Source organism: Podarcis pityusensis, assembly GCF_964106645.2.
Source record: "Podarcis pityusensis genome assembly, chromosome: 1".
NCBI lineage: Eukaryota > Metazoa > Chordata > Lepidosauria > Squamata > Lacertidae > Podarcis > Podarcis pityusensis.
Window position 1 is genome coordinate 81,377,792 of NC_138028.1, and position 22,141 is coordinate 81,399,932.

At 43.6% G+C, this 22,141-nt stretch overlaps 1 protein-coding gene across 5 annotated transcripts in view; it reads left to right on the plus strand.

The window, feature by feature from the left end:
• SYT7 (synaptotagmin 7) overlaps window positions 1-22,141 on the plus strand; it is a 241,053-nt gene that overhangs the window by 135,648 nt on the left and 83,264 nt on the right. For 2 of the 5 annotated variants that reach the window (XM_081022087.1, XM_081022088.1), the window contains exons 3-4: window positions 13,339-13,418; window positions 19,294-19,425. In XM_081022087.1, coding sequence (XP_080878213.1) covers window positions 13,339-13,418; window positions 19,294-19,425 — 212 coding nt within the window. Of the gene's footprint in view, window positions 1-13,338; window positions 13,419-19,293; window positions 19,426-20,581; window positions 20,798-22,141 lie in introns of all 5 variants that reach the window. The other 3 variants (XM_081022090.1, XM_081022089.1, XM_081022086.1) reach the window with 2 other exon arrangements.

Below are 22,141 nucleotides of genomic sequence, written 5' to 3' on the forward strand. Positions count from 1 at the left end.
AGCCAGTCTTGCTAGATGCGTGAGAACGTGTGAGGTTTCTGTAGGAGTTGCACAATCCCTTACATTCTCACACCCTTTTGTGTAGAATCATTTGATTTTCCTAAATTCCTGCTTGCCTACCCACCACCAAAAGGCTTATCTAATGATTTATTTTGCTTTTCTTTCACTGTATGTGTGCTGTTCAAGGGAAGACAAGGAGGAAATATAAGAAGGTGGGGAGCTCTCAAGGATTGTGGGAAGGATGAAAAGAATTACAAAAGAAAATATATGCATGCTTGCCCTGTGCTGCCATTTCACAACAATCTCTGAGTCTCTGTGTGAAGTTTTCTAGGCACACTGGCAGCTTTGCAACTTTGGTGAGGGGAGGGATACAGGGAAAGGAGGCAATTGCATCCCAGACCCCAGTAGCAAATGTTGATTATGCATAACTGTGTTTCTGACATAGAATGCCATGCAACAAAATGTTTTCAGTCTAAGTGTGCTGCACAACATCTCTTGCTCCCACTGTTCTCACTCAAGTCATTATACATTATCTTAGCCTACAAACATAGAATTATTGAGTAGGGAGGCACCTTCAAAGGCATCTAGCCCAACTCCCTGCTCAGTGCAGAATACAACTACAGCATTTCTGACAGAAGGTCACCCAGCCCCTGTTTTGCTCAGCTCTCTCAACCATTCATCATAGAACCTCATTTCCAAACCCCCTCAAAGTCTTAGTTATACTCCACAGGAGAGGCTCCAATTTGTCAGTGTCCTTCACAGAATACAGCTGTACCTTGGAAGTCGAACGGAATCCATTCCGGAAGTCCATTCAACTTCTGAAATGTTCAACTTCCAAAGTGCAGCTTCTGATTAGCTGCAGGAAGCTCCTGCAGCCAATCAGAAGCCACATAGGCCCTGTCGGATGTTCGGCTTCCAAAAGAACGTTTGAAAACTGGAACACTCACTTCTGGTTTTTGATTGTTCGGGAGCCAAAACGTACGCGTTCCGGGGCATTTGGGAACCAAGGTATGACTGTACGGTGCCCAGAATTGGACACAATACTCCAGATGTGACCTAACCAGCGCAGAATAGTGGAACTATTGCTGCTCATGATCTGGACGCTACAGGCTGGGTTCTGTTAAACAGCTGTGCTAGCAGGAGTTAGTGCAATGTGTCCCACTAGTGCCTTGGGGCTTCAACCCTCTCCTTGCCCCCTGTGCCCCCCAAAAACATCTCCAGGTGGTTGGGGGAGCCCCCCAAAACTGCATGTGGGGGGAGGAGAGCACAGACCGTTACGTCTGACAAACTGAAATGCTTGTGCTGACGGAATGGTCATAATAGTGTGACGTTGAATTCCTCCCTTTGCTTCTTTAATGCAACCCAAGAATGCATGGACATTTTTAGCAGCCACGTCGTGCTGCTGGCTCATGTTCAACTTGTAATAAACTAAGTCATTTAGATCCTTTTCACATATGCTGCTTTCAAGCAAGGTCTCCTCCATCCTATATTTGTGCCTTTGATCTTTATTTTATTTTTGGACCTAATTGTAGGACTTCACATTTATCTCTGTTGAATTTAATCTTGTTGGTTTCGGCCCAATGTTCCAGCCTGTCAAAGTCATTTTGAATCTTGATTCTGTCTTCTATGGTGTTAGCTATCCCTCCTAGCTGTGTGTCATCTTTAAATTTAATAAGCATCTTCTCTATGCCCTCATTCAAGTCATTTATAGCAATGCTGAATAGCACAGGGCCTAAAAGAGAGCCCTGTGGTTCTCCACTTGAGTCTTCCCCCCCAGGCAGGGGGGGGGACTTACAGCCATTAATGAGCACTGGCTGGGTTTAGTTGTTCAACCAGCTGTGGCTCCACCTGACATTAATATCATTTAGCCCAAATTCCTCTGTCATTCATCCAGGATCTCATGGATGACTGTCCAGTGCTTTGCTGATTTTGTTTTAAAAATAAACTTTTAAGGTGGCCCTCTATTATCCCTATTTTGCAAATGGTGAGAGGTGCAGAAGCTGATAGTAGTGTCTTCTCTAAAGCAGCATTCCTATGCACATTTACTTCAGAGTAAATCCCTTTGATCTCAGTACTTCTGAGCACGCATACCTGGGACTGTCATACACAAAGTGATATTTGAACAAGAGAAACCATGATTCAAGGTCAATAATAAAAGTATATTGTGTGGAATATACATTTAACCATTATTTGATTCAAACCTGTCTTCATTTATTGGAGTTTTATGCAATCTTCTTGGTCAGTTCCAGGAAAATCTGGAAGGTATGAAAAATTTGAGCAGAAACTTTAGAGATTTCCATGAAGCAGTTGCCAAATGAAGATTTGGTGATCTTCTGAAAACTTTTTTGAACTAAGGAAGCATACTAAGCTTGGCTGAAGCCTTTAGTCATGCTAAGAGGTAGGAAGTTCATATCCAAGGTAGGTTTCTCTGTGAATGAGCTCCCACCATCCACCTCGCCATTCCCGTTCTGTTTCTTATATTTTAAGTCAGGGCCACATCTGTTCCCAAGCACCACAGGATCTCTTCCGAAATGAGAGAATTAAATCCAGCAGCTGGCACATATGTCACCTGTTTGGAGCCTCCCAGTGGGGTCTAGAGACGGCTGAAGCAGATGAAAGGTTGCAGGCACTGCAGCCCATTGGTATGCACACACGATAGAGTGCAGGCAGCATGGAATTTTAATGAATGATTATGTTCTTCCATCAAGCTAAATTTAGAACCAAACCCAAGAAGGTGAAACCCTCTCACCTTCTGCCAAAATGTAGATGAATCATGAGCAGCTTGTCCTTAGTCAGCTTCCATCTTGCTCATACTCTTGTCTTCAGCATCAGTGGCTTCCTAGACAGACTGGGGACAGAGGGACCAGTATTCTCAGCAGTGTCTGCCTATTCAACTGCTGTTTATTTCTCAGGTGAGACGGCAGGTTCTTTCCTTCCATATAGAACAGTCCAAATTTGACTACAGAGCAAGCCTGAAAACCACCTGCATTCCCATTTAGCAAGAGCTTTTGTAGACATGGAGTAAAGACATTTAGGAAACACATTTTGAACAGTGTATGTGCGAGAGAGAGTTTCTTTATGGACTGCCATTTTAAAATTTAAATAAGAGGCAACAACTGACAGCATGTGACAAGCTCCCTGAGTCCCAGCAGCAAGTACTTTCACGGACCTGAGTGCTTGAAATACCGCCTGAAGATACATCACCCTGGCTGCATTTTCTCAATCCATACTAGAAGATCCGCTCCATACTCTCCTAGCTGTCCTGTGAGTAAACAAGTGCATAAATCTGACAGATGCTGCATATTTGGATCTTCAGGAGCCTTTGTGCTAAAGCCCTTCCCCAAGTGCTTATGAGGAAATGTGGTGATCGTTAATATTACATGTTGCCAATATCCCTCTCAAGTCCTCCTTCAATGCAAAATATTCTTCTAGTGCAGCATTATGGAGAGGAAAATTAAAATTGTCAGGGACTCAGTCAACAAGAAAGGGAGTAGCTTGGGAAGCATTGTGAATAAGAGGAAGTTGTAACTGGAAGAGCAGCTGGAAGATCTCTGCCACCCTGTGGCAAGTTTTGCATTTCAGCTGCCCACATAATCAAGAAGAACGCTACTTAATAATATATGGCACATATAAAGGATGTGGAAACTGCAGAAGAGAGGTGGGAGTTATTTTAAAGGGGGGCAAGATGTGGCAAGGAAAGGGAATGGGAAGGTTTTCAAAGCTGTACTTTCAGTTGCTGTGGGATTTCCATGACATAAGCACATTCTGGGGATTCTCATGTAAGCCCCATTCATTTCAGTCAGTTGCATGCTAGAGAAATTCCCAGATGATTATATTGTCTATTGGTGACTAACACAGGTCTTCTCTGCTTGGGGATTTGCTGAGTAGCCCATAATAGCTGTTGCGCTTCTTTGCTTCCTGAGTCATGCTGGCCTGAGAGTACCATATAGCTGGGTTACTGACCCAATTGGAGAGAGTCTGCAAGAGACCTCCATTGTTAAGAGTATTTAATATGTGTTTGTATTTTGAATCAGCATGTCTAAAGGAGACTGAGTCAGCCCAGAGGATCAAAGGGATTCTTTCCCTTTCATTGCCTTACCCTGAATCCTCCAGGCCTAAAGTGGAGTTGACTAGATTGCACAAGACATGCAGTTTGTTTTTGCAGGGCATAAACATTCATCTGTCTTTTCTGAAGCCCTGGCACTTCCCAGATTTCTTCTGCAACTTGTCCTCTGTTCACCCTTCTTATCCTGCCTCACATGGATGGTCCCCTAGTCCTGCCTGCATTTATTCCCCAGCACATACACTTGCAGAGACACAACCTATCCAGACTTCTTTTTTTCACAACAGATGGGCTACTGCTATTATACATTTGTTGCACGCAGTACAGACATCTTCGCTTGAGGATGCACTTCTCTTGTAGGGATACTTCAGTTTTTCAACACTATATGGACTATTTTTTGTCTCGAGGGAAATGCCAGTTTAGGCTGCAGTCATATAACTGGGAGTAAGTATGTCCCACTGAACTCAATGGAATTTTCTTCTTGTTATAGGATTGTACTGTTCTTGTGGTTTGCAGAAATGTGTAGACTGTTGTTCTGAACTGCAGTGAAAGAAGTGTGATTACTTTGCCTGCTTCAAGTCTTTTTCGTGCGCGTGGGCATTTCTATGAATGACACTGCTTCTTCTAAAACAAAATAATCTTAATACTACTCAGGAGGTTGCACCATCATCGGGAGATTACAAAACATAAGATCTGGTTCAGCATCCTGTTCTCAAAGTGGCCAAACAGATGCCCATGGAAAACTGGCAAGCAGGACTTGAGCACAAGAGCACTCTCACCTCCTGTGGTTTCCAGCAATTGATATTCAGAAGTATTACTGACTTTGACCATGGAGGCAGAATGTAGCCATTGTGTCTTCTAGCCATTGATAACCTTATCCTCCATGAATTTGGCCAATCCTCTTTTAAAGCCATCCAAGTCTGGGGCCATCACTGCTTCCCATGGGAGCAAGTTTACCTGTGCACTAAGTGAATAAGTACCGTATTTTTCTCTCTATAAGACGCACCAGACCACAAGACGCACCTAGTTTTTGGAGGAGGGAAACAAGAAAAAAAATATTCTGAATCCCAGAAGCCAGAACAGCAAGAGGGATTGCTGCGCAGTGAAAGCAGCAATCCCTCTTGCTCTGGCTTCTGGGATAGCTGCACAGCCTACATTCGCTCCATAAGACGCACACACATTTCCCCTTACTTTTTAGGAGGGAAAAGGTGAGTCTTATAGAGCAAAAAATATAGTACTTTCTTTTATCTGTCCTAAACCTTCCAAGATTCAGCTTTGTTGGATGTCCAGGAATTCTAGTGTTATGTGATTATTCACTTTTCTATCATTGTCGTTTGTTTCTGTAACCTCCTGCAGCTCGGTTGCCATTCCCCACCCTAGTTTGGGCTTCTTCCCACATCTTCCCACATTACTTGGAAGATCCTAGCCAACCACATAAGTGAACGTTATGGCATCATGACACCCAAGCAGAATGCCACTGAGGGCAAATAAAGTGAATTCTTTGCCGCCTAGGATGAATTGCCCTCACTGTGAACAAACACAAATTCAAGGAAACTGCTGAAAAAATAACTGAAGGCTTAGTAATTAAATAGTTATAGACTGCCAAAATTGTTAGTGAAAAACATAATATATTTGGCACAGCCTTGAAAATACTGTACACATTTTTTAAAACTTCCTGGCCAAGTCCCCATCTAATATGAAATCAATATTGATGTCAGTAAGGAAGGTTTCCAGATGGTGCAGATCCACGCACATCCCAATTCCATGAGTGTTTATACTACCACTTTCTTACTTTGGGGTAGGGCTGTAGCTCAGAGGCAGAAAAATCTGCTCTGCATGCATAAACTCTCAGCTACGTCTCCAGAATCTCTGGGTACGGCTGTGAGAAACTTATCTGGATGGACCAATGATCTATAGGCAACTTCCTATGCATTCTAGGTAGTTTATTGAGAAACTACTACACTCACACTTTTTTTGCTACTGCTTCACACTGTTGACTCATGTTAAGGTTGTGGTCCACTAAGACCCCAAGATCCAGGTGTCCCCCATCTTTCATTTGTGCAGCTGGTTCCCCTGCCTAAGTGTAGAACCTTACATTTGTCCCTACTGACATTCATTTGGTTAGTTTTGGCCACTTCCTCACATTAGAGCTTCTAGGTGCAAGCAGATTTCTGCTTGCTTATAAGACTTTTCCTTCTTCTCCACCCCTAGCAGGCCCTTCACATCTGCTTCTGCGGGTCCTCTAATCTTCTATAACAGATTTGGGAGCATGTAGGGTGCTGCAGGAGGGAGAGGGAATCTGTTCTGCAAAGACTGTCCATTCTATTGGTGGATGTACACCACTGGATATCACCTCCTGGGTTTTGCTTTTTTCTGATGGAGGAAAGAACATCCATAGCTAATGTTCAAAAGGGACATGACCAACAGTAAACAAGGTAAGGAGCCAATTGTGTTACTCACATTTTCCTTTGAACATCTGTTATTTTTTTCTGTTGCAGAGCCATAGTTATTGAAACATTGTCTGAATTTCAGAGCGAGTTCTGCCCATGGACATGTGGGCAGTACAGGGAGTTTTTGCAAAACATTTTTATATCAGGAGTCAACTGATACAAAGAGCTTTGTTATAGACAATGATTACAGTTTCTCTGAATGTGACCATTTTGGAAAATGAAACTTAAAATCTACTCCATTGCTCATTTGCTATGTCATTGCAGAATTCAACTACTTTGACTTTAGCAGGTGGTTGAGGGAGTTAAATAACTCCAGTAGCATTTCCATTACAGCGCATGGTCTTCTCAAATCTAAGAATCTTTCATTTCATCCATTTGTTCATGTTATACCCCACTTTCTCTCCCAATGGAAACTCATATTTCATACACCTTTTAGTTAAAAACAACAACAGCCCAGCAGCCCAGCCCAAAGTGCCCTGAACTGCAGCTGGACATAATGACTGCACTATGGTCTGTTCTTTATTGTTTTAAATCATTCAAAGCTTGTCAGGATTTCTAACTTCCTAGAAGCCCATCTCAGAATCTTTAAATCTCTACAGATCCTGCCACACTGTGCATGGCTTTCAATGACTGCATAGTCATATGAATGCATCCCATATGGGACTCTGGATCTTCTAAGATATACAGAGGACCGCAGTGTTCATACATAGCTGATTTCAGAAATCTTCTGATACATTTATTCTAGCACCCTAGACTCCTTGAAACACCTCGTTTCTGTTAGATGGACTGTGATCAGGACTGTGACTTCTGCCTGTCTAAGCAACAAGCAACAACTTTAAGTTGTCATCCTTGCCTTAGAATCTCTGATCCCCAAGTTTATTAGATTCTGTCAAAAATATTTTAGATTTTCTGTCTCTTTGGGGTCAGGAAAACAAGTGTTAACTACTTCCCATTATTTAAATACCTATTAAATCACACAACATTTAGAGAGAAAATATGTTTGTCAAGGAAGGTAAAAAAAATCTGGGACAATTTTTTAAAAAGAAAAATATTTTTAGAGAGGCTTTTTTTAAAAGGAGAATTGTACAGAATTTTTTAAAGTTCAGTTTCGAACCCATTGCCTAGATTATTAATAACGCGTCGTTACAAATGGAAGGTGCCTACAAGAGCCCATGGGTAGGGTTTCCATAAATCACCAAATATGGCAGTCCAACAACTTTGCCAAAAATAGCTTAACAACTTCTTCACTGCTTGAAATATGGCAACCCTACCATGGGGTCCCAGGCACACACACAGGGTCTGTGTCCCCTTGGATAATGGAAGACACGGCAGAGAATGTAATTCTTTAAGAAATATGGTTTATTCACCTATTTACACCTTCAGTCTGCATGGAGGAAGTCCATGACTCTTAGAAAGTGGTTTTCCTAGGTAATTAGTTAGTTGTGTTGTTTCAAATGGAATTACTGAGTTAGACCTCCCAGCCCTTTTGGACTCCATCTCTCAATGTGAAGGCCTCTACACTGCTCATTCTTGACATCTGATTTTCGATTGGCCTCTGATTCCCAGCACTTCATTCCAAATCTCAATGGAAAGTTGTCTCCCCACACTTCCTCACCAGTCTTATGCTGTTCAAATTATTTTCCCCCTCAGCCTGTCTTGTATTATTCCCTCCTGTAGTCCCTCCTGGTCCCTAATTTAATTTTGCTGCAGCACCGGCAACTGCGGTTGGTACTGTTGCCCTTTGTGGTTGTAATCATTGCCCTTTCACATCTAATCCACAGTCTAAGGAAGAAGGATGCACTACTTGCATGCCTGAGGCCTTCTGGGTTATGCTGCACCAGCAGACTTGCACCAAGAGTAGCACAAAAACTGTCTCCCTTCTACACCTGTGTTTTCATTTGCTAATTGTTCACTAATTAGCATTAATTGTCTCTTGCCTGCCCTAGAATCATGAAGCACATTGAGACTGCCATCAGAAATCACAACCAAGCGGCCTTATTATCGAGACCCAATTAGGAACAAAATGCTCACTTCATTATCTTATGACATGCGTTTTGTTTTTTTTGTTACTGTGAACTTAATTAATTAGAGTTCAATTAATCCTAAAATGGCCTGGCTGTTTCTCCTCTGCTGGGACTGTGATGAAGGGGAGGCAAGGTAGGCCTTCAAGGCTGAATTTTGTTCACCTTGAACAGCATGGAGAAGCACCAAAGCCTCTACCTAGTTTCAAGACCCCCAAAGTAGAGGGACTCCCATGGACATCTCTGTTTGCTTAGGAGGTGTAAAATGAAATGGAAAAAGTGCATATAGTTTTGTGGCTGCCAGTTTCTAAGCTAGAGACTTCCCCATGCCTTTAAAATTAACACAAGAACATAAGAAGTCTTTTGTATCAGGCCCATGACCTGTTCTCACAGTGGCCAGCCGGATATCTGTGGGAAACTCAGTTGGTAGAGCATGAGACTCTTAATTTTAGTGTTGTGGGTTTGAGCCCCACATTGGGCAAAAGATTCCTGCATTGCAGGGGGTTGGACTAGATGACCCTTGTGGTCCCTTTCAGCTCTACAATTCTGTGATTCTAAGCACATAAGCAAGACATGAATTGCCACTGACTTAGAGACCAGGCAACAGTGATTTCTCCCTCCCATTTTCACCCTGTCCTTTTATTGGTCTCTCACCTGCGGTCAAAGGTGAGGCAGATGAAAGACCTGAGACAAGACAGGTGAGAGAAGGCACTACTGCTGCTGCTTCCTTTCCCAGTTCAGCAGCATGGGGGAAATCTCTGGCTTGCAATTTGGCCACTCCTGAACTTTCTAGCAGTATCGCTAATCTAACTGAAAATTAAATCTTAAAAACAAAACAAAAATATAAGTCATATTGACAAATGACAGAATTAGAATAATAAAGCAATGGACTCCTGATGTGAATCTGAGCATATCATTCAACATATTTTCTATTCACATCAGCAACAATGAGAAAGGAATAACTTTATTTTGTTTAAGAAAGTGACAAATGCTTTCACAATTGCCCAGTCAGCAACCAGATCTCTATAAAGAATGTGTCAATGCCAGTGAACCAATTGCTAAGATAATGTTCAATTTTTATTTTAGTTTTTGCAAAGCACTTTTACAAAAGAACACTTTGATCAGCCTGGAGCCTCTGATTATGCCCCTTAGCTAATAAATATCACTTTACAGGAACCCTATGCTGAGGGAAAATGTGTGGTTAGAAATACCCAACAGGGTTTGGAGGAAGTTGCAACAATAAAATATTAAGAGAACATGTTCCTTCTAGAGGGCAGTTAATTAAATTGCAATGGCCTGATCTTTGGAAGTGAAAGGCATTCAACAGTTCCCATTGACTTCAGTGTGAACTATGATTAGTCATCTCCACTGAAGCCAAACTTTGATCCCTTGATATAGCGTTACATTACCTAATGCCAGGGACCTAGCTGTTGCCTTGCCTTTATATTTTTGATGCTTCAATGCACAATGCAGGAACTCTATAGTTTTTTTTAAGGCAAAGTACACTGGAATTGAATGTAGTTGTGAGTTGTCAGATCTGGTGTTCCAGATCTCTAGCTGACAATAATGAAAATGGAGTTTGGGAAGCTTCTAGTTATCTTCTCCCCTCTAATACAATTCAATTTTATTGCATAAAAATACTTAAATAATATCAAATGAAATACTAGAGTAAACAATGACTATGGCCGGGTTTGCACATAACACTAAGCTGAACTGTGGCTTAGTGTGAAGCAATCAGCATACTGGTGTGTAGTTAGAAAATCGTGTCGACTTCTCCTTCCCCAATTCTGCTGCTGTTGCACCACCAAGAACTAAGCCATGATGTGACTTAGTGTTATGTGTTAGGCTAGTGGTTTGTCTTGCTCCAAACAAGCCACAAGCTGTAACCAAGGTTTGTTACTGGCTTACAACTCATAGTTTATTTGGGGAAGACAAAGCTTGAGTGTACAGTGGTACCTCAGGTTAAGTACTTAATTCATTCCGGAGGTCCGTACTTAACCTGAAACTGTTCTTAACCTGAAGCACCACTTTAGCTAATGGGGCCTCCTGCCGCTGCCGTGCATCCGGAGCACAATTTCTGTTCTCATCCTGAAGCAAAGTTCTTAACCCGAGGTACTATTTCTGGATTGGCAGCGTCTGTAACCTGAAGCGTCTGTAACCTGAAGCTTATGTAACCCAAGGTACCACTGTGTTTTATATATCATGGAATCATAGAACTGTAGAGTTGGAAGCAATCACAGGGGGCATTTAAGTCCTACTCCTGCAATGCAGGAATCTTTTTGTCCAACATGAGGCTTGAACCCATGACCCTGGCAATAAGAATCTCATGCTCCTCCAACTGAGCTATCTTAATGGTTCTGATTTCATTATTATTAAATGGAGCAACACAAGGACATGCAAATAAACACTAGCAGAGAAGAGAAAATATGTTCAAAGCTCTAGAGATAATTTCACACACCAACCCAGTCAACACCATCCCCATTCCTTTATTTCATTCAGTACTCTGTACTGTATGAATATTTCTGCTTCACTGTGATAAAAAGGGGTGGGGGGAGAAGGAGAAAAACAGGTAGAAGGAAAGCATGTGTTATCTGCATCTGATCTGGTTAGATCTCAATAGTGTAATTAGGGAAAGTGTCAAGTCCCCTTGTTGTCTGCCCTATCCCAATGAAGAGTTATTCCAGCACTTTGACATATGACAGAACTGTTCCAGGAGTAGCACAAAAAGGGAACCTTGGATTGCAACTTCTCAGCTATTTTCAGATAGTTGCAAGGGAGATTTCATTTCAGTTTGCTCCGATAGCTGCAGAAGACTCAGTTGACGTTTGTTCCAATTCAGCAGTAAGCAGTGGGTTTTCCCAAGCACAACAGTAGGACCAAAAAAGTACTTGTCGGACCCGTGATTAGAAATCCACAAGTGTGTGGATGAGTCCTGAGTTAAACAGTGTAACCAGATCACTCTGCAGTTTCTTTTTGTCTCCTGCCCTTTGCATTTTATATTGTACGTGTTATATATTGTTATAGGAATTCTAAGGTAACAATATTTTCTCATGCTGCTAAATTATCAGTGTAATTCAATAAAACTGTTTTGATTTTTTTTTTTAAAGGAGGGGCTTTGACTTCCAGGTCAATTTCATGACATATCCCTTCAGTAAATACTTTAAAAATTGAGGGTTAAATGGTGGGTGCCTGAGTTTGCTGTACAAGAACCCCTAAAATTACCAGTCTTGTACCTTTCCCTCTGGTTAAGTCCATTCTTCATCAACTGTGGATCTACTAAATCTGGCATCATGCCCAGGGCATTTTTGTGATGTATGAAGCTGTCATTGAATCATAGAATCATAGAGTTGGAAGAGACCACAAGGGCCATCGAGTCCAACCCCCTGCCAAGCAGGAAACACCATCAGAGCACTCCTGACATATGGTTGTCAAGCCTCTGCTTAAAGACCTCCAAAGAAGGAGACTCCACCACACTCCTTGGCAGCAAATTCCACTGTCGAACAGCTCTTACTGTCAGGAAGTTCTTCCTAATGTTTAGGTGGAATCTTCTTTCTTGTAGTTTGGATCCATTGCTCCGTGTCCGCTTCTCTGGAGCAGCAGAAAACAACCTTTCTCCCTCCTCTATGTGACATCCTTTTATATATTTGAACATGGCTATCATATCACCCCTTAACCTCCTCTTCTCCAGGCTAAACATGCCCAGCTCCCTTAGCCGTTCCTCATAAGGCATCGTTTCCAGGCCTTTGACCATTTTAGTTGCCCTCCTCTGGACACGTTCCAGTTTGTCAGTGTCCTTCTTGAACTGTGGTGCCCCGAACTGGACACAGTACTCCAGGTGAGGTCTGACCAGAGCAGAATACAGTGGCACTATTACTTCCCTTGATCTAGATGCTATACTCCTATTGATGCAGCCCAGAATTGCATTGGCTTTTTTAGCTGCCGCGTCACACTGTTGGCTCATGTCAAGTTTGTGGTCAACCAAGACTCCTAGATCCTTTTCACATGTACTGCTCTCAAGCCAGGTGTCACCCATCTTGTATTTGTGCCTCTCATTTTTTTTGCCCAAGTGCAATACTTTACATTTCTCCCTGTTAAAATTCATCTTGTTTGTTTTGGCCCAGTTCTCTAATCTGTCAAGGTCGTTTTGAAGTGTGATCCTGTCCTCTGGGGTGTTAGCCACCCCTCCCAGTTTGGTGTCATCTGCAAATTTGATCACCTCATAGGATCTGTCCATGCTGCTATCATGTTTGGAATCTGTTGATCATTGACAAGACCCAATACGTTTTTGTATTTCTAGTACAGATTTCCTTTGTCTTTTATTCTCATCAGATAGATGCAATTCTGGTTTTATGATTCTAGCACTCCTGGTTTGACTTGGTAAATGCTTCTTTAGCTGCTGATAGATTTTATCTACAAAGAGGAAATGCATGTGGAATTACAGCACTAAGTAAAACCATCTTTATACAATACTCTGTTTTAAGCCTTAGCTGTAGCAGAAATATTAGTTCACTGTGACTAGCTACTCTGTGCAGGCGGCAGCAGAGCATTTTCTCTTACCAAAAACTTCTACGGAGGTCACCCCCAAATTACAGTCCACTTATGCAAATTTTCTACTTTCAAAGGGTCTACTGGGCAAAGCTGGCCTTTTGTGTTTCCGAACACTAATCACACACAGTGCCACTGCAAGTGTGACAAGGGGAAGGGACCTACCTAGATCTTTTCCTGTTCTCCTTTCAGAAGCAAAGCCGTTCCTCCCACCAGATAAACCCTTATCCTCACCTTCTCTTTTTCCATTTCGTTTCAGGGCAAACGCTATAAAAACTCCTTGGAGACGGTGGGAACTCCAGATTCCAGCCGAGGTCGCAGTGAAAAGAAAGCCATTAAGTAAGTCCCAGGAGGAATTATAGGAGTGAATGGATTGGAGGTGTTTGGATCACAGTCACTGCACAATGAAGATATTCATTGGGGATGTGTTGGCTGTTTTGCCTTCAGGCAACCCTGTAGCTGAAAAGTCCTAAGCATATGTCACGTGTCTCCTCCACTGCCATATTGCTCTAATCCTAAGCATATATATATATATATATGTCACACCACTGCAGTAGCAGCCAGTGTAGTAGGGCATGGCTACCCTCCCAACATTGGTATCTCCGCAGCGTGCCTGGTCAGGACTGAGTGATGGTGAGGTCAGGGCTGCATAGACCACCAACGGAAGCACCACATTGTCTCTCCCAGTGTGTCCACACAGCCCCAAGCTCTCCTCCCCTCTCTCTCTCCCCAGACCTCTCCTGATGAGTTGCAGTGGCGCCAGTGTTGGGAGGGCAGCTTCGCAGTACCACCGCACCAGCTGCCACTGCACCACTGTACATGTGTTGTACACATGCAGCCCCTGATACTGCTTCAGTTTGTGTAATTGTTCCTGTATTTTTTGTAAACACCCCACTCTTGTGCATACACCTTTATGTCTTTCCAACCAGACAGTAGTCCAAAATTCTCTTGGCACACCTGTAAATATTTCTCATCCCAACATTCATCAGAGTAGCACCACTTCTTTTATTACCCTGAAACTTTTCCCTACGAAAATAAGGCTGTTCTCTTTATATCACTCTTACCCTCTCACCATAGCAATCTGACACCTGTAGTCACACCTCCATATCCCAAGGCTCAAAACTCCAAGTGCTATCCCTCAAAAAGCAATTCTATCCCTATTACATTTCTGCAAGCCTTCCCCCACCCCCACCCCCCGCATTTACTATTTTATCTGCTTCTTTGACATTTCCCCTGGGCACAGCCTGTATTTCAACACATTTCAGACTCTCTCCTTCCCTATACATGTGACGTCAACAGATTCGGACTGCCCAAGAGATCAGTACCAAACTGCAGTTCTGCCTTATATGTAGCCATCCACACTTGATATATACCAGTCCAAATAAGAGTTCAGCCTTTCTTCTGTTTCTGGGCATGTGATAAATCTCCTGAATGGAAAAGCAAACCATCAATATTTTCTTTCTCCAGGGCTTAGTCTCAGGTGTGTCTGTAGTGTAAAAGTTAGTAAAATCCTCCTGGCCCCTTTTTATGGGGTGAGAAGATAATTATTTTATTTATTATTTATCTCATAAATTTTATTTATTGCTTGATTGCAAAAACAACAACAACAACTTCAAGGTGGTTATGGATATTCTCTATGTATGTAGATTCCTGAGCCTTAAGACCATGCCCCCACATTTTCAGATTGTGCCAACTGGTTCCAGACAAAATGCATGGCTGGCTGCATAGTCTTCCTTTAGCCTGAATAAATAAATAAATCCTTTCCTCTGAAACAACTCCAAGTCATTGTGGTCTATGGACTTACTCCAGGTTCCTTTGTGGCTGTGTGTGTTCACACAAAGAAATGACTTGGCAATGAGTTGTGTAGTAGTAAAGTGGCAGACTCAGCAGTGGGACAAACTGTAAACAGCATATTTGTCCATGTCACTGTGATTTAATCCCCTCTGGTTATATGAAAATATTCTCTAGCAGGAAGCTGGGGACTAAGCCAAATTCCACATTCCCACCAATTGTACGCTGCTCTTCCTTAGTCTGCTGTGGAAGAGTTCTCTTAAGCTTTATCCTTTATCAGCTTTCTGATGATATGATAGGGCCCACCCTTCTCTATAAACACTTCTGGGTCTCTTTCTCCTCATTGTCTTAGATAAAGAATAGGTTTTCCCAACTTTGCTGCACAGGAACCCCTGCTTTTACTTAAATGTTTCTTTCATTGCACTTTCTTGGGACCTTTACGATAAATATTGTTGAGGACCTACTGTCATTTGGTTTGAAGGCTAACAGAGGAGAGAGACCTAGAACACTTACTCTCTTTTTTAAAGTAATGTTCGTCACATAACATTTTCTATATATACCGTACTTCATCTACATTTGTAACCTAACCCTTGTTAAAATTGTACTTGTTCCCCCAAAATGTTTACAATGTTTCTGGTTTGTTGGCAGGAGATGATTCTGCTCAGCTCCTTGAGCTGGACTTCTTCAAAGTAGATGCTTCCTTCTTTTTGTCCCTGAAGGGTGTGGTGGGTTAAGGGCTATAACATACAACAAAGGGTGTTCTGTGTAGAAAAGATTTATAACCCGATCTTTGTACATGTTAACTTGGACTCAAGGCCACTGATTTCAGTGGGTCTTTCTCCTAAGTAAATGGCATAGGATTAAAGCCTGACAGTGCATTCCTATGCATGCTTACTTGGAAGTAAGCCCCATTGTTTCCAATGGGATTTACTTCCTAGTCAGTGTGTTTAGGATTTTCACCTAGTTACCCAGGGATTAACTCAGAACTTTCCCTTAGAAGCAAGGAAGAGGTGAGCATATCACGGTATTTGAGTATTGCAGTGGCAAATGAAGATGCTGTGCTGAGCAATGTGGTGGAACAAAACCTTTAAGGTGCCTAGGCTATTCCTTTGACTCATCAATGCAGCTGTACTCATAGCTCAATTGAAGATGGGTCTCCATTTATTTCTTCCCTTTCTTCCATTTAGTCCTTCTCTTTCTTTCACATTGCAACAATTACTTACGATGAGTTGAGTTTACATGATAGGGATACATCACGTTGGGGTGAAATTTCTCCCATGATTACAATTCCTTGTAGATGCACACCCATGTGGCGAAACTGATATTTTGTCTCATCTTCAGGAATGATTAAAAACTCACATTTCCCGAGAGCATGATTAAGTATCAGTTTTGCAACATGGCTGGTGTTTTGCCTTCCAGTATGATCATACAAGCTAACCCTCAGTTCCTCACTGCCATCTGCCTATGCGACTGCCAAGTCAAATTCTCTACAGTACAGGACACTGCAGAGATCTGGCATTTATTCCAAGGAGTTCAGTGGTGAAGCTGAGATGTTGTGAAATAAGAGAACTTGATTACATCCCATGGAACTATGTGGCTCTGGTAAAAGGAGTGTTCCTTCGAAAGTGTGAACATCTGGCACTTCCTGACCTGTATCTCCTCCTGTTTGGTGCCAAGAAACGCACTAGGGTGATGATATGGAGGGCCAAACTGCAAAGTAATTATGTAGCATTAAGCTGCATGTATGTGTTTTTCCTTTATTTAACAAGTGCTGGAGGAGGGCAATTGTCATCAGGACCACAGCATGCACAGAGGTGAAGTTTATTATTTCCTTCTCCAGACACAATCCCAAGGGCAACGCTTCTCTCCCTGCAAGCTTAGAAAGAATATTCCTGTTGTTGCCACTGGGAGTTTTTGTTCTAAGCCTTATAGCTGCATACAGGGTGCATTTTCATCTTGGACTGTGGTTGTGGAGGGAAGGGATACCTCACCTTCCTGCGTACCATAGTCATTGGGGGACCCAATAAATAAAGAAAAAAACATATTCATGAGTGCTTGCGATGCTGTGCCCTTAAAGTGACATCTAGTTTGACCCCCAAAAAGAAAGATTGGTGACATTTCAGTATCTGTGCATTTGTGTTGTGCAAGCATTTATGTGTGATTATTCATATATATGTGTGTGTGTGTGCGCGCGCGCGCGCACGCACTGTATGTAGATGTGTGCTTACATCTCATATTTTGCATGAGTGAGTGTGTATGTGTGCGCATACTTGCATATAGGTAGATATTGCATCCTTGGATGCATGGACCCATCTGTAGCTTGAGTCTCTGAGTAGCACTGCTTTCCGTTAGCTAAATCCTTAGCAGAACCAGATGTGATGAATACAGAGATCTGGGGTCTTGTTCTTTTATCATAAATGTGTGATACTCACTGTTGTCTCACTGGCATCTTTGGGACCTGGCAGGCTGTGTACATTCTGCTCTCACTGGATGGCTATGCCTATGAGTGGGTCAAGATCACCATGATGCAACAGCACTAACCTCCACTAAACATAGCAATATGGAAAGCCTGGGACTCTTCTCTCACATTGCACAGCAGCAGAAGTGTTTCCCTTGCACAGTCCCATTGCAGCATTACAGGAGGCCTCTATGACACCCCTGATCCCAAGCTCAACAAGGCAAGTGACATATGAGGAGGAAGGCAGGCAGAGATTCACAGTGGAGAGAGGCTTGCCTCTCCACTTTCCCCACTTCCTTGTAACACTTTTCTTTGTGTTTCCATTCCTTGTGAATGAGCCTTGAGTTCAGGCGCTTGCAGACTGCTGCTATTTTGGGGTGGGATTCAATCACGTCCTGGTAAATTCAGGTTGTGCGCGTATAGTTGATTGCGAAGTTCTGAGCAAGAAAGTAAGAAGAATGCACTGGAAAGTGTGGGGAAACGCTTTCTGTGAACTCAATGCCCAAGACAAATGCTGAATAAACAGGTCATCTGGGGGAAATGCAGTTACCCTTTATCCCAGGTTTTTCATTTTCTCCTCTTATGTGTCTCAAGAGGCCAGTGGAAAGCCTTTTCATCCTCAAGCCCGGAAGGAGGACAGTTAATGAGCAGCGAATGGACTGCGCACAGAAGTATACCCTGGAAAGAACCTTTGATGTCTCCAATAAATTTACCAAAGAGCCACTTGACTTCAAAGACCATTGTTGTCAGATCTCGGTCCTGTGAAACAAGTGCTAGGTAGCCATTTGATGAGCTCTAAAATCAGGAGAAGATGGTTTAGTCAGGCTCTATCAGATCATAGAGTGGGAGTCATGGCCTATTTAGAGAATATTGCCAGTGCACAGCCTCTAATTCAAGACGGATCGCCCTCCCTGGCTCCTTCTGCACAACTGAGCAGAAGATCCATGTGAGGACATGCCACATCCCTCAGGCTGTGTGAGGCCCTCTTCTTGATGACAAGCATCCAGAGTCATCTTTATTATTACTTCCCATGCTCTAGGCACACATCCTGGCAGGCATGGGGAAAGGGTTCAGAGGCCAAAGCCTTGCTCAAATTAATTCTCTCCCAGTGATTTTCTTGAATTTCACTTCAATACACGTGAACAAAATCCCATGGTTTTTATACCACTCATGTGCTCCACATTGCTATACGCTTGAAAGAATTATAACACTCTACTTCAGTGCCTCACAGGAACCATCTTGGTGAGTCGCTCTCCCTAACCTGACACTCAAGATTCTTTGCTGCTTCTCTGTTACATTTATCTCTAATCTGATGCATGTGTTCTGCACAGAGAACACTTGGAAGAGATTATATTCTCCCCCTGCAGAAGCAGCAGTAGGTCCTGCCAATATTTTGGGGTTGGGACAGAAATTACTACTATTTTTTATTTTTGTTTTTTCTAAAAAAAAGAAATAAAAAGATGCTGCCATTGTGCTAGGTGCTATTGCAATCCTTCTCTGGAAGGCTCCATATTAGATGAAGACTGAAAAATGAGTAGTGCACGCAAAATGGCACTACTTTGTCCTTCTCAGGAGGCAAAATGGAGGGCCTGAGAAGGCAAGTTGTAAGGCCGTCTGAGGGAAACTTATTTAACTGCACGCCATCTCTCTCTCTCTCTCTCTCTTTCTTTCTCTTTCTCTCTTTCCACCAGATTCTGGAGGTGCCTGCTCCTGTCTTTCTCCAGCTTTACCTCCTGTTCCCACCTGTCCCTCCGTGTGTGTGTGTGTGTGTGTGTGTGTGTACACATGTGGGTGTGAGGCACAGAGCTTACCTTCCACAGGAGGAGAAATCACCACTCTGACCTCGCTGTCTCTCATTTGGGGGTTTTTTTTTTCTCCTTCCTCCCCTCGCAGGAATTTAGATTCTCTCTCTTGTATTTCCCTTTTTTATTTTTATTTTTCTCCCCTCATCACCGGCTGATGTAGTGATCTAGACAGAGACTTTTGGAATAACAATGACAACACAGTGCAGCAGAAATGGAGCTCCTACCCTCCCAAGGAGTTTATACTAAACATATCACCTTACGCCCCGTATGGTGATCCACGACTTTCCCTCAAGTGAGTCTCTCTTTAACTGATTTGATCATATATAGTGAGTATATGCACACCCTTCTTCCAACCTCCCCCTTCCTGCTTTCCCCTTCCCCTTCCCCGTCCTCCCCCTTCTACCTCTTCCCTCACACTCCACCCCCTCCCCATGGACAAATGGCCATGGAGACGAGCAACCCCTCCTGCCTTCCCTCTCTCCCTCCCCCTTCCCATTCATTAATTCAGTGGTTCCCAACTACTGGCACTTGCACTGGTACTTGGTATGACAGACTTGTGTGGTTGATGCCCTGGATTCCCCCTTTTCTCTGGTCCCAGTGCAATATAGTGTTCTTCTGGATTCATTGACATCAGATCAAGCTCCTGACTATTAACTCTCAGGGTAGGCCTTCCAACCAAGTGGTTGGCTTCTGTACTCTGCTTTAAACCCAGTACACACAATAGTGACATAAACCAACCCAAATGGAAGCAATGGCCAACACTGCCCAAGGCCTTAGAACCCAATCACAAACTTAGAGCAGTCCTGTTGTCCTGGAGGGACCTTGGCTCAGACGTTCGGCTTGCTAGGCTTCTATGGTGCTCCCAATGGGTTGAGAACCACTGCCTTAAGCAGCTCCCTAAGAGAGGCCGGCACCTTTCCCTCCCTGCCCCCCGCCCCCAGTTCCTTTGGCTCTCCTACCCCTCACGCCCCTCCACCTTCTCTGCAGCACAGGACGGGGTTGCCCGTTTTGGTCACCCTCTCAGCGTGTTCTCTGCATCTGCACTGTGTGGTGATGGTGATGGCAGTGGTAAGCTCTCTCACTAACATGGCTTTTCTCTCCCTTCGCCTGCACAGTGCCTGTCCCAATGGCCTTATCCATTGTTCAACCCTTCTTTGTCTATGGAATAAAGTAACTTTTGGCTGCAACCATAACCTCACAACCAAGCCAGGGCTGCCTGCTGTCTTTGCCTGGGACAAAGGCTCTCCTTGGCCCTTTCTTTTGCAGTGCTGATGTCTCTCTTTCTCTCTGTCTGTCTGTCTGTCCCTTGTCTGTCTGTCTCTGTCTCTCTCTTTCTTTCTTTCTTTCTTTCTGTCTCTCTCTTTCTCTCTTTCTCTTTTTCCCCCCTCCTCTTTGCGTGACCTCCTTCTCACTACCACCGGCCACCTTCCTCTCCTGACGTGCCCCAGTGGCACTTTGTTGTCAGGTGCAAAGTTGGCTGCTTCAGCCACCTCAGGCTTGGCTGGGGAGCGGGAAGGACGCCACGGGGAGAGGCAGCAGCTCCGAGAGGACGGCATGAAGAGCAGCGTGTCTGCCCACAGCGAGCCCAGCATTGGGAAGGCGGGGAGAGGTCGATGGCAAACGGTGCAGAGCCACCTAGCAGCAGGGAAGCTCAGCCTATCCAAGTGAGTGAGAGTACATTACAGGCCTGGCCTGGCCTTGTGACGCAGAAGTCCTTGTAGCTAGGGATGGGCTGAGGGCGGGGGCAGGGAGGGGGAGGGGGAGAAGCCAAACCCAGCTACCATCTTGGTGTTAGATTCAGGCAGAGCAGAGGAAAGCATAGGTGATGGTTGTGACACCTGATGGAGCAGTCTGCTGTGCCCTGGGATCAGTGAAAAAAGTTCTGTTGTGCAGGAGCAGAGGGCTGTATTACACACACACACACACACACACACACACACAGGCTTCATGTGGAAGTAGTCTTGAGCATATGCAAATCAATAAACAGAATTTTGCCATGTGAAAAAGGATTTCACTTTTAGTAAGTGTTATCACTGTGCAATCCTTAGTTGGCTAATTTATAATACTAACCAATTAGAGAAGGGACACAGGTGGCGCTGTGGTCTAAACCACTGAGCCTAGGGCTTGCCGATTGGAAGGTTGGCGGTTCGAATCCCCGTGGCAGGGTGAGCTCCCGTTGTTCGGTCCCTGCTCCTGCCAACCTAGCAGTTCGAAAGCACGTCAAAGTGCAAGTAGATAAATAGGTACCGCTCCGGTGGGAAGGTAAACGGCGTTTCCATGCACTGCTCTGGTTTCTCCAGAAGCGGCTTAGTCATGCTGGCCACATGACCCAGAAGCTGTCTGCGGACAAACGCCAGCTGCCTCGGCCTATAGAACGAAATGAGCACAGCAACCCCAGAGTTGTCCACGACTGTACCTAACGGTCAGGGGTACCTTTAACTTTAACCAATTAGAGGTTAAAGGCTCAGGAGAAGAGAGCTATGACTCTATTGGTAGCTTTCAGTGGACTGCCCATCAGTAGATAAGGGCTTCATGCTAGGTCAGGCCAAAGGGCTGACCATAACAACTGTAGCAGTACCTGCGCTATTAGATGATTCTGAGTAAATTTACTGTGAGCTACAAGGCGATCCTAGTGTGAGCTGTCCAGAAGTGTGAGACCAGAGTGTGATTCATTCCAGACCTTTTTATCTCTCACAGATGCTCCCTGTGTCTTAAGCAGAAAGATCCCATAACTATCTTTATTAGTGGGCTTATCTTCCATTAGGCTTCCAAACAGCTCTTCCTCTTGACACTACTGAATGAGCATTCCTATGTGGCTTCTCAAAACCGATGCGGACTCAGGAAATGACCAGTAGTTCGTTTGTCCTGTCAGGTGCCTCATTCCTGACACCTAAGGAGCTATCCTATTGAATTCATGTTCTCAGCTGCAGACCAAAAGTCTTAATATTAATTCATATCTAGATTAGTCCTAGAAATTGAAGCATTTCCTGACTAAATGAAGTTTTCAT